The sequence below is a fragment of the Xyrauchen texanus genome, chromosome 23 (assembly GCF_025860055.1).
Source record: "Xyrauchen texanus isolate HMW12.3.18 chromosome 23, RBS_HiC_50CHRs, whole genome shotgun sequence".
NCBI lineage: Eukaryota > Metazoa > Chordata > Actinopteri > Cypriniformes > Catostomidae > Xyrauchen > Xyrauchen texanus.
In genome coordinates this window covers 5466862-5479450 of record NC_068298.1, presented here as the reverse complement: position 1 = coordinate 5479450, position 12589 = coordinate 5466862, and the positions used below count along the sequence as shown (strand labels likewise).

At 36.5% G+C, this 12589-nt stretch overlaps 1 protein-coding gene across 3 annotated transcripts in view; it reads right to left on the bottom strand.

Moving 5' to 3' along the window:
* LOC127662996 (THO complex subunit 2-like) overlaps positions 1–12589 on the bottom strand; it is an 84817-nt gene that overhangs the window by 36151 nt on the left and 36077 nt on the right. For all 3 annotated transcript variants that reach the window (XM_052154368.1, XM_052154367.1, XM_052154369.1), the window contains exons 16-20: positions 5954–6038; positions 2348–2441; positions 1608–1688; positions 1284–1380; positions 445–562 (exon numbers count right to left, since the gene is read on the bottom strand). In XM_052154368.1, the coding sequence (XP_052010328.1) occupies positions 445–562; positions 1284–1380; positions 1608–1688; positions 2348–2441; positions 5954–6038 (475 nt within the window). The remainder of the gene's footprint in view (positions 1–444; positions 563–1283; positions 1381–1607; positions 1689–2347; positions 2442–5953; positions 6039–12589) is intronic.

Genomic DNA, 12589 nt, shown 5'->3' with positions numbered 1-12589 from the left:
TTTCAGTGAATAAGTGGCCGGCTCACACATTCAATTTGAATTGCGCATCACTTCAAATTATATATTAATTCAAATAAATCACAGACTTCTGCAGTTTAATGATCACACTAGGACATACCACAATTTTAATTTGATTGTGCATTTAAACTTTGATTTTCATCCAAATATTTCATACTCCATGCAGGACCACATTAACGCAGAGGGGCCCCGAAATTCCAGGGGGGAGCAGTGTCACGGCATCCACCACAGGATACCCCCCACCCCCATGGACGTTTGCGAGAAGACACGTATGTAACACGTTTATCGTTAGACGTTGACATGAACACAGAAACAGTGCACAAGTGTGAAACCAGTCTGTGTAGAGCATGGTCATATAGTAACAATGTTCGGCCTCCAACCCCAACCGCATCCCCCCTGTACTTTAAAATGCCATGTATCGTTCACCTCTGCTTTGAGCTGCTCTCCACCCGTCATGGCCTCCAGCTGCTCCAATGTCATCTCATCAGTGATCTCAATGCCTGCCATCTTTTGCACCACCTCCTTCAGGATCAGCAGGTCAAAACTAACAACAAAAACATGTCACATTTAACAAATTAATAAATTAAGCCCTAGATAAACAGGAAACTGCTCTTTGGGAGATTTATATCCCTTATGACCCTACAAGAAATTGCATTCAAACTCAATTACATTTCAACACTGTTTATTTTGCTGTCGCAAGTTTAACACACTGGGACAATCGTAATCAACATCTATCCGGCATGCACACACATCATTTTGCACATACGCAGACCTGTCCAGATCTATCCATTATTCAAATTATTCTAGGGTCGAACAGTGGGTGGTTTAAGGATGTTTAGGCGATGTTGAAAACAGTGCTGAATAAGAACCGGCTCATAAGTGTAATTTGTTCGTGAATCAGACTACACTGGTCACACACTATGCTGCATGCAACCAGCGATGAAACTGCAACAGAAAGATGAGTTGTCTATTTACGGTTTTTGTATTATTTCACAGCACCCAGTCAATTAGTTTTGAACTGCAAGCTCACAATGCAGAGTATGTTGCTAAATCTTTGTAAACATTTTTAGAAGGAAACTTGTCAGGGTTTTTTGAAGGCTGGCTTAACTAAATTCAATCTAATGTAAATCAGTTCATCTTTGCCTTAAATCAGATTCATGCTAAAAATGTTTAATTCTCAACACTGTAACACAACATCAGTTTTAATAAAGTGTGGGTTGGGGGGGGAAGAATCTAAAAACGGACACCGTTAAACACATGTGTACCTCTTGCCGGCTTTCAGCTGGTTTGTCACATACTGTAGAAGACCAGCCAACTCAATGGGATATTTCCGGAAAACCGCTCCACAAAGACTTGCAAGACCTGAGGAAATACGTCAAGACAAAAGCATAATATTACCATAAGCATTTGCATTAGAATCTCTAAGAGAGCAAGTCAAGAATGTCACAAACACTCAAGCAGCAAGGCCAAACAGTTTCAAGAAATGACATTTCACGTCCATTAAGAATGTCGGATGAAAGGATCAATTTATTCAGCATCTGCACATATCGAAGAGGTTTTTAGAGGGAGGGAGGAAACGCGGCACTCACTCTGCAGCCATGATGAAATGGTCGTGTCATCGTGTTTCATCTTCTCTTTCTCTGGGTTGGCTAAAGCTTCAATAATGCAATCTGCCCACACAGTCAAGGGTTTTAGACACACCATGGCTCACTCTTTTAAAGATAACACATCCGCTATAAATGGCAGATGCTATTCAATCAACTTATTACATACAGTGCAAAAGTCCATTTGTGAAAATGCTTTCTTTTTTTTAATACACTTTCATTACAAAATATTTTACCACAATAACAATTTGCATAAAAGGTTGTTTAAAAATTCCATTAATTGCAGAATTAGTATTAGTTCTGACATGCCACATACTAAAGAATTGTAAAATAAATGGACATTTCTCAACCATTTACACAAATTGTTATATTGATTTTTAATTAAAATATTTGCATTAAATGTGAGAACGCAATATAGAAGAGTTTTCACCACCAGACTCTTTTTGCACCCTACTGAGTCTTTGTTTTGACACATTCAAAAGAAAATTAAGTCTATTTTTCTCAAAAAGTGCAGAAACACCTTCTTCCCCCTCTTTTTAAACACACAAAACTGTCAGCATTGGTGATGAAGAAGTCAAGGTGAGCTATTACACACTATTTTAATCACACGCAAATAACATGAGTTTGAAGAGATCAGCAAGTTCCTGGGAGAGCTGTTATTAGTGGAGGGGGAAGATTATTATACTGTAGGAGTGTAATTATAACAGAGCAATCAGGAAGGATACAGGCCAGCACATCATAGTTGAGAGACGTGAGGTATTTGAGAGAGTCCACCACTGGAGTGATGAGGTTGTCGTACCACTGGATCTGAGAGAGAATCTGAAAGAAAGAGAAAAAGATTACATAAGCATTTCATTTGTTTCACTTTAGTACTGATGTAGCATTTAAAAAATTATTAAAATAAAACTTGTGAAATCCTATTCTTATTATATTAATATATTTCTATTCTGCATAATGTTGATTACAATAAATAATTGACTCGAACCTCATTTATTTAGAATACAGTTAAACCGATATGTCGGTTTTACCGATTAATCAATGCTGGAAGTTGCTTTTTGAAGTTGAAAGTTTTTTATCATTTCAAAATAAAGACTCCCTGGTAGATTTTTGGGGTTGTTTATACTTCCACATTATGCACCAAAACCATTTTTTTTTTCTGGTTATTTTGGTTGAACAATAAACTGCATCTGAAATTTTACTCATTTAAGACACTTTTGTCTGTGCCCATCATGACAATAAAAGGAAAATATATTAAAAAAAATTACAAAAAAATCAATTTGAAAAACTAAATTGCCGATTAATCGGTTACCGGCCTTTCTGCCAACTTAATTATCGGTATCGGCAAAATCCACTATCGGTCGACCTCTAGTTTAGAAGCAGCAAAAATCTCAGTAAGAGTAAGGAGCTTAGAATGGAAGTGAATGGGGCGAGTCCACAAACACTAAAATACACACTACAAGACATAAACAAATATTTATAAACTGATATAAAGCGTAATCAAATCTGCGATATATTGGCGTCACAGCAGCTTTCAGATTTAGAGATGTTAGAAGTTAGAATTAGGGATGTGCCACAGTGGGATCGATCAGTGGGGTTGACTAATAAAATGTATATTTTAGTGGTGGTTTTAAAGGGAGAATTGTTAATTGAGAGATGCAACTTCTTGGATTTGTTTTTGTATGATTACAGCTTGCTGTGCTTAAGTGAATAATAGTCAGCACAGTAAAACTTCAGTCTCGTCTAGAAGTTTAGTCTCTCTAATGCCTTACATTTAGTCCATTTATGCACCGTTGTAGTTTCAGCCATGAAAGCACAGCATCAACAATGCATTTCAAGACGTTGCCGTTTTTTGTGAGGTGCTTTGGAAAGATAGTCTTTTTCTGACAAAACTTACATAAATTGTTCCAGTAAAAAGGGGTTAAACTGCTTAATGTCATGAACTAGACGTGTACTCCCATCATTACCTTGCAGTTCTGTGAATGCACAGCAAGGATCATCCTGAGATTCTTGAGTGCTCTGGTTACATTAAAGCACATCAATCTGTTGTTTCTTATTTCTCACTTCTCAACTTTGAATTAACATGCTATAGTTATTTAGCCTACTGTTGTGCTTAGTATCCACATATCCCTCTGAAAAGTGACTGATTGGGGACAGGTGACCATAACAGAGCTTAATTATGCATAATCCTTAACACTTACTAATCATTTAGTAGTTTTGCACATACCTAGTTGTAATTTTGCTGAACACAGATAAGGTTAACATGTGATTTTATCACACTAAAATCATGTTACCATGTATAACATTTACATCATGTGGCAATACTTTGGAGACTAGGGTTGCCACAGGGTACGGTGCTACCAGTTTTACATGGTACAAGGGACAACACACGTGTGAAATGTTCTACCATGTAAAAGGGGGAAACATGAATGAAACTTCCGATATCACATAACTTCTGAACTGTTTTTACAAGAATAGTATCGACTATGAGAATGCTGTAAATGACCTCAGACCATCTCAGGAGGTGCTCTGAGATCAGTTTGCTTTATTTCCACAGAGCAGATCGTTGTGAACGCAACTCTGCAGGGTCACTTTTATATATAGCCTATACATCTGTGATTAAATCATAAAATAATACAAAAACACGTTCACCTCGAACCATGATTTATATTTCAGTGATTATTATCATCATTATAATTATTATGTTTACATTTAGAATAATTTTTAGATCTTATATTAGTATGTATTAGTTTTATATTACATTTTATTAGTAATTTTCCACCTGTTGTCATAGACTGATAATTGTGGGATGGTAAATGGAAAGATGGTTATGATTTTTTTTTTCCCGACCATTTATTTTCATTGCTTTTTTGTTTGAAGTGCAATTAAAATTTTGAAATGTCTTTGATTTAAGTTTTTTATATAAATTAATTTTCAATGCATAATCACTAAAGCAAGAATATTCACTTGATGGATGTAATTGGATATTGTGATATTTTTGATATCATGACCATATTTCTTGCATATTGCCCAGCTCTAGGAGGGAACAGAATGAATTCATTCAAACACAAAGTCATTACCCTTCCGATGCAACTAATCTGGGTCCTGGGAAAAAAGGTAATAAAACACCTACATTAAACCCGCAACAACCCACAGTAAGTGATGTATTTGCTCGGACAACAAAATACCCAACCGGTAGTCCATGATGGAGAGAATGCACGGATGAAATAGGTTCGCTGCCCAAGAGATTTTGCCCTTCACAACTGTTGAAAAGTCATTTTTTTTAAAAGTTGAACAACACATATTTTAAATGCACTTCATTTTTTTCAGTTTCATTAGAATTTTTAGTTCAAAGTTTGAAATCAAGCTGCTTTGTTTTATTGTTTAGGCTAATTGCTTAACTAAAATTACCCCATAGTACCACTTAGCATCCAACCAGTGGTAATACCGGTGTTAGTCGGTTTGAACACGAACACCGCACCGGTGTGAAAATTATGATTTTGTGGCAAGACTATAAGAGACTGTGTGTTTTTCAATGTTTCTAGGGACTGGCCCCATTCACTTCCATTGTACGTGCCTTCCTGTAACAGCAATTTTTGCTTATTTAAAAAAAATATATATATATTATTTATTTTAGTTGTTAATCAACATTCTACTACAAATGCAGTCGATGGAGCTTAACTTGTATTGAACCCAGAACATTTATTCATGAAAGTAAATAGGATCAATTATGATTTCATGTTTAACTGTGGAAAAGGTCTGCAAGTTCAGCTGCATTAGAGGCAGTTGTAAACTGAGGAAGGCATGTGAAGATTCAGTCCTCTGCTATCAATGGAATAATACAGCCTTTGCCAGAGCGCCGATCGCAGCACTGAATCTGAATTTTTTCCAAAATCCTAATGTAATCAAAGCCTTGCCAACGTCAGCCATTTCCAAACCTTTTCTTCTCAATAAACGAGAGCAAAACTCTCGCCGCTGAAGACGTGCACAGCATGAACAGTGCCGCAGCATGAGTTTATTTCTAACCCCACAGAAATGAGTTTCTGATGGATACTCTCCAGCAAACATGAAGATCTGCATGGTCAGAGCAGTCATGAATGGAGATGCATATGATTACCACCAGCCTGCTGACTAATTCAGCCTAAATTGAGCCTCACGTTCATGCTTTCAATCTGATGTTGGCCATTAGGCCACATTTTGGAGTTCATTTACAAGGTTTTTAATCTCAAGAGCAATGAAAATAGATGGCACACTATAGATTATAAAGAAGCCTTGTAAAAGGCGTTATTAGTCGAGCAGACCATTCTGGACGTCACGGGCGATGAAATACTCACATAATCAAAGAGAATGGTGGGGTTACTGTGGCTTAACTTCCCAATCTGCCGTCCTGAGGGCTTCACGTTCTCCTTAGTGAGTCGCCTGGGGAAGAAAACGATAAACAGAGTGAAAAGTTAAAATGAGGGAATCAGAACATGTGACGCGGGCGCACAGCGAATGAGAGAAAAAGGGGACCATTCACAACAAATTATCTTCTCATTTCATTAAGAGTGTAAATTTTAAGACAAACTGATAAACCATAGGTGCAAATTAAACTTAATGTGACATTTTTGGTTACTAATTCATTGTCATCATTTAAAACTATTATTATTATTCCTCATTTTATTTTTGCATTATATTTAATACAATATATTACACTATCTTAATATTGTTTAACGAATTATAATATTTATAAATTCATTCACAGCCTTTTCATATAGTTGGATGATTGTTTTAATAGTTAATTTTTCACTTGTTGCAGCTTAAACTTTAATGAGGGGAACACACGCTCCCTCATGAGGGCAAGAGATGAAAGGAAAGTGGAGAAAGAGCACATGTTTCTGGACTCTACAGCTGCTACTATTGTTAATGCCATTTAATCGGGAGATGTGTAATAAAGATGTTTGAATTACATCACATCTTGTAACTCATGTTATTACTGAGATGTCTTCACCCGGTGGAGACTGAGAAGCTCCCGCCAAGAAAGATAATAAGGACCGCTTCACAGCTAACGCTGTTTTCCCTTTGCCTTGTCGTGTGCGAGACGCCACATTAACAGTACACACACTTTTCATATTCACAATACCTCTCCCACTGCATCGTTCTTATCTGCTGAATCAAGTTAGTTGCCTTACAACACTATGCCAGTATTCCCCATACTCTGCGATTGCATGACAGTGCTACAGAATTCTTAAAGGGAGCCGTGCATCTTTTGCGACATGAGCGATCGGTTTATGCATTTGGCCAAATTACCCGTCATAGGACGTGAATATCAGCTGATACCACCAATAGGTGGCCAATCGATAGGAGCATCCCTAATACAAACAAGTAGTTCCTAAAGCTTGAATTGCTTCGATGGTAGGAATGTTTCTTATTACGTTCCAGGGACATGATTAAATGTGTTAATTTCTGAACATGTAACTTTATATAATTATTAGCTCTAAATGAACACATTAAAATCGCAGCGTTAAATGTTAAACACACATATTTAGATATCAGTAGAGGTTAATTGAAAAGTGAATAGTGAGGCAAACATTCTGCGTAATAACTACTTTTGTTACACAAAAGAAAGTCATATTGGTTTGGAACAACATAAGGGTGAGTATATAATGACTGAATTAAGACGGCAGTCCTGTGTTGTGATTCTTGCATAAATTACCATGTTGATGGTATGACACGTCTCCGCTATCTGTGAGAGTATTGGGGGAGTGAACACTGTCTCTTTTTTGCTTCTCGCTCGTGTTTTCTGCATCAGCGCCACTGCACTGAGTTTTCTTAACGCATGCCAGCGGGAGCATGATGGACTGTCTCACGTGGGGCACACTGTTTCTTGGGTCGTTCTTTATAACGCTGTTAATTGCTAGAGCAGGGGGAGTTGTGTTTTCAGCAGACCTGCAGGGCTGCTTTGTCTGAAATGTGGCACAAAAGGGCCAATTAAAAAGTCAATTAATAAAGTAGCTGGGGAAAACACTTGCGGAGGGCACCAAGCCAACACTGGCATTGTGGAGATACATTTGAGCTGGTGTGTAGAGCCAAAAGGGGCTGCGGACCACTCAGCTGTGACGGTGTCATTGGTCTTAATAAGGGAGCCGTGCATGTGTATGTCTGTTCCAGAGTAGTCGCCACATCACATCAGGTGGCCTAATTGGTTTGCTTAACCTTCAGAGCACAATGAACAAGCACTGATGCCACCATCAGATTCCCAGATGGCTGATAAAGCTCATATGGACCACAAAGAAATAAGTTCCATAAATATATTTAGCAAACATGTACTTATAACAATGGTAGTTCTGATTGGATTAGCCACATTCTAGGCATGTCCCAATAGCATTTTTTTGGAAACCATTTACACCATTCCTTTTTCAGTACCTGTTTTTTTTTTTTCTCCTCGTAATGTTTCAGTTTTTATTAAGACTGATGATTTGAGGATGGCTTGTTTATGTTTCAGCAACTTCTACTCAAGACAAAAAAAGAAGACATTTTTAGCTTTCACACTTTAAAAAAACAACAACAACCAATATGTAAAGGCTGTATATCAATAAGGATTATTTAGCAAATGTTAAGCGTCTCTGCATGTTAACTCTCTGAGGTCGACGGATGCGCTGGATATTTTCGTAATTACAGCAGAAACAACTTAAAATACTTCGTCATTTTTGGGTATACAGATAAGTGTAAGACATCATTAGAGACTATATATAATGGGTCTACTTTTATTTGTGTACACTCACAATAACAACAAAATCTTGTGCTTTAGTAAAATAAAGAAAATAAAAAGGGTGAGCTTTCAGCAGTCTCTGTGTTCATGAGCATATTTCAGAAACACGTCACAAAAATGAACTGAAACTCTGTGAATACTTATCACACAAACATAAAACATACGTCTAAAGAAAGATTAAAATGTCTACTTTTAAATAAAACAATTCAAATTTAAAACAAATATTCTCCTGCAATGCAATCTGTTTGAAACAAAGCGATGTACAGTTTTTACTGGTCTATCTAATTATCTGTAATGTGATCCCACCCACCAGCAGAGCGTGCCATTCATGCGCTAATATGCTGAGATGATCAATGCAAATGTACACGCCCCCGACTGTGAGGTTGTAAACACATTTCATTCATTTTTCTGTGCGTTTGCAACGATACACAGGCGAGAAAGCTCCAGGATATTATGGAAGATTTAACATTTTCCTCAGAAGAAGAGTGGGACTCCGATGAACGTTTGTATTTTGAAGAGAGATTTGATCCAGCTGATACAATTTCAGAGGAGTAAGTCAATTAGTTTTCATAAGTTGACATGCTATTTTATATATACATGTACATGTAAATTGTATGCTGTATGATATAAATAATATATGTAATATGATATAGAAATACTATGAATGTTTAGATTATATTTTATCTAGTGTTTATGCTGCCTCATTATCATCAACAAAGCTTGTGCTTTCAAATATGTGTTCAGGTTAAATGAGTAAAATACACTTTAAATATGCCCATATTAGAAAATCAGCATATCATAATGATATCTGAAGGATCGTGTGACACTGAAGACAGCAGTAATGATACTGAAAATTCAGCTTTGATCACAAATTGCATTTTACAATATATTTAAATAGAAAACTGTTCTTTTAAATTGTAAAAAGAGTTCAGAATAGCAGTGTAGTTTCTGTATTTTGGATCAAATAAATCCAGTCATGGTCAGCAGAAGAGACTTCTTTTAAATGGTAGTGTAGGTCTAAAATTAAGTAAAGTCTTTATGTAAAGAAAATATATAGTCAGATTACTTTTAACTTAAAACTTGATTTTGATCATTAAGTCTCCTCACATTCATTCTCTATCCCTCATTGATAGGCCCAGGGGAGGGGTCTTTGTATCCTCAGGTGTGAAATACATCCATATTCATGATAGTTCATGCCTCCTTGCATATTACTTATCAACACTAAAAGTGTCTTACAAAAGTTCAATTACTATATTGTTTTGTATGAATGAGTGATCAGGATGGTTTTCACATCATTTTGTAGCAAAACCTCTAGGCTACAAGCTCCAGTTCTCAAAAGTCTTGTGGACAAATATTTAGTATGTGTTATATGACCTTATTTCAGTGACTTAAAATTTGTGTATTTTCAAAAACCATGCATAAACATTATTTTCTCAAAAAAACAAACCTGTACATGCATGTTGCTCACATATTATTGTTGCCCAGTTTGTGCTGAATACAGTGTAATTAGACTTTAGCCATTAATATGTTTTTAAGCAACTGAAAAAAGCACAAATGTCAAGGCATATCAAAACTTCTCCAGGGCCCAAAATACCCTCAGACCCCAGAGGGTTAACATGTAGGACCCCCCCCAAACCAAAAAAAAAACAAATTAACGTTTCACGTTTTTTTATTCTAAATTCTGTATTCCACAGTTTCATAAAATGTTTTCATCAAGTTACAGAAATACTCAAACCAGCCCATCTGGCACAAACAATCATGCCACTGTCCAAATCACTGAGATCAAATTTTTCCCCAGTCTGTTGGGGAACAGCTCCTGACCCATATCTGAATGATTTTATGCACATCACTGCTGCAACACGATTGGCTGATTAGATAATCGCATGCATGATTGTTGGTGCCAGATGGGCTGGTTTGAGTATTTCTGTAACTGCTGATCTCTTGGGTGAGGGGCAGTTCTGTGGATGGAATTGCATTGTTGATGAGAGGTCAACAGACAATGTAAGTTTGAACTAGTCTGGCCAAACTCCGATAACTACTCTGTACAATTGTGGTGTGAAGGATATCATCTCAGAATGCTATTCTGAGATGCGCGTTGGCGTTGTATTGACGCATGACGGGGACCTACACAATATTAGGCAGGTGGTTTCAATGTTGTGGCTGATCGGTGTGTGTGTGTGTGTGTGTGTGTGTGTGTGTGTGTGTATGTATGTATATATATATATATGTATGTATGTATGTATGTATATATATATATAAAATGTATGTGTATATATATGTAAATATATATATATTTTTGGCACATGTAGCAAGTCATCCGGGTATTCCATGCATATAGAAATTGTGCATACTGTGCACTGTACACATACTGCATTCCAAGTATGACATTCTGAGCATACCCTGTGTGTCTTCAAATACAATATAAAGCCGACGGCATTGAGCTCTGAGATGAAAGTCTAATGGAGATTTCTGAGGTACAATGCTGAATGAATGAAGGGCTGCTCTTCATCAGTCTTTCAGCTTCAGTGCTCACAGATCCTCTGCAGCAGCACTGCAGTGAGTCTAACACACTCCATCACCTGCGTCTCACTACAACTCTCTCTCTCTCTCACACACACACACACACACACACACACACACACACACACACACACACACACACACACACACACACACACACACACTTATGTCTGTCTGCTCGTCTCAGTACACCACAAAACGGAGTCAGATTTACCAATAATAACTTCACATACATAATAATGTAAAAATAGAGCCCTTTTTATGTTTCATTACATATAAATTTGCAGTTTTCTTAAATATTTAAAAGAAATCTAAAATGTCAAACCATTTAAATTCAACATTTAAATAATTTTTTACTGTATAATTTCACAAATACAAACCAAAAAAATCTATACTCCAAACATGATTAAATAAGAAAAGTTGAATTTAAATCAATGTAAATATTAACCATCTAAAAAGTTAAATATACTGTATATCTGAAACCAAATGTTCAAGCATAAACACTAAATCTAAAATGTTAAATATATGTAAACTTGTTAAACAAGAATAAATTCAAAATATGTTACATAAAAAAAATCTAATATACTTTATATCCAAAACAATGTTAAAATATTGTATTTTAAATCTAAAAACAAAATTGTAAATAAATTTAAAAAGTAGATTTGAATTACATTTAAAATGTTAGTTATTTTAAAAGTGTATTAAATTATATTAAAATTGTATAGAAATAAGACATTTGAAAGCAGGTCACATTCATAAGTTTAGTATGTCAATTCAACAGCTGAAAATCACAAAACAACTTAGCACGAGGTATAAACAGTACCAATTGAGATAGACTAAACGGATGAGAACGGTCTGACACACAAGATCTCGACTCAGCCCGTTTGACAGGCGACCTTGAGCTTCCCTCTCTTTCGCCCTAAATGCTTTTGACATCTTTAACCTCATCTCGTTCCCTGCTTGCTCCCTCTCCATCCAATTATCTGCCAAAATATCATCATTTATTCAACACACTTGAAAAGGAAGCTAACGGCCATTCTGCAAGCTCATTCAAAGCACTCATCTATATGCACATACACACACACACAGGGCAATATAAGCAGTGCTCAAGGGGATCTTACCTTGAAGTCATACTGTTCACTGGTCATGCAGTGTAACAACCTAATGCTACATGACTGAGCAATGATACACTGCCTACAGAATATGCCTGCATTATTAAAGGGGATATATCGTAAACAAAAAACATTCTAAATCACTAAAGCAAAACCTTTCGAGGCACACCTACATGATATGTGCTTTCACAGAAGCCCAACTTGTGTGATTTCCAGTAAGTACTACACTAGCCACAATCCTGATGAAAAATGCACCAATCAGAGAAGTGAACAGGAATAAGGGCAATCTGGGGTGAGATTTTGGAGGCTGGCTAAGTAACATAAGCTAACACAAGGTCCTTAAAGAGATAGTTCACCCAACAATGAAAATTCTCTCATCATTTACTCACCCTCATGTCATTCCAGATGTTTATGACTTTCAAGATCTTTAAAGAATTCCAGCTCTGTAGGTCCATACAATGCAAGTGAATGGTGACTATAACTCAGAAGGTCCAAAGAGGACATAAAAGACAGCATAAAGTAATCCATATGACTCCAGTGGTTAAGTCCATGTCTTCAGAAGCTATATGATAGGTGTGGGTAAAAAA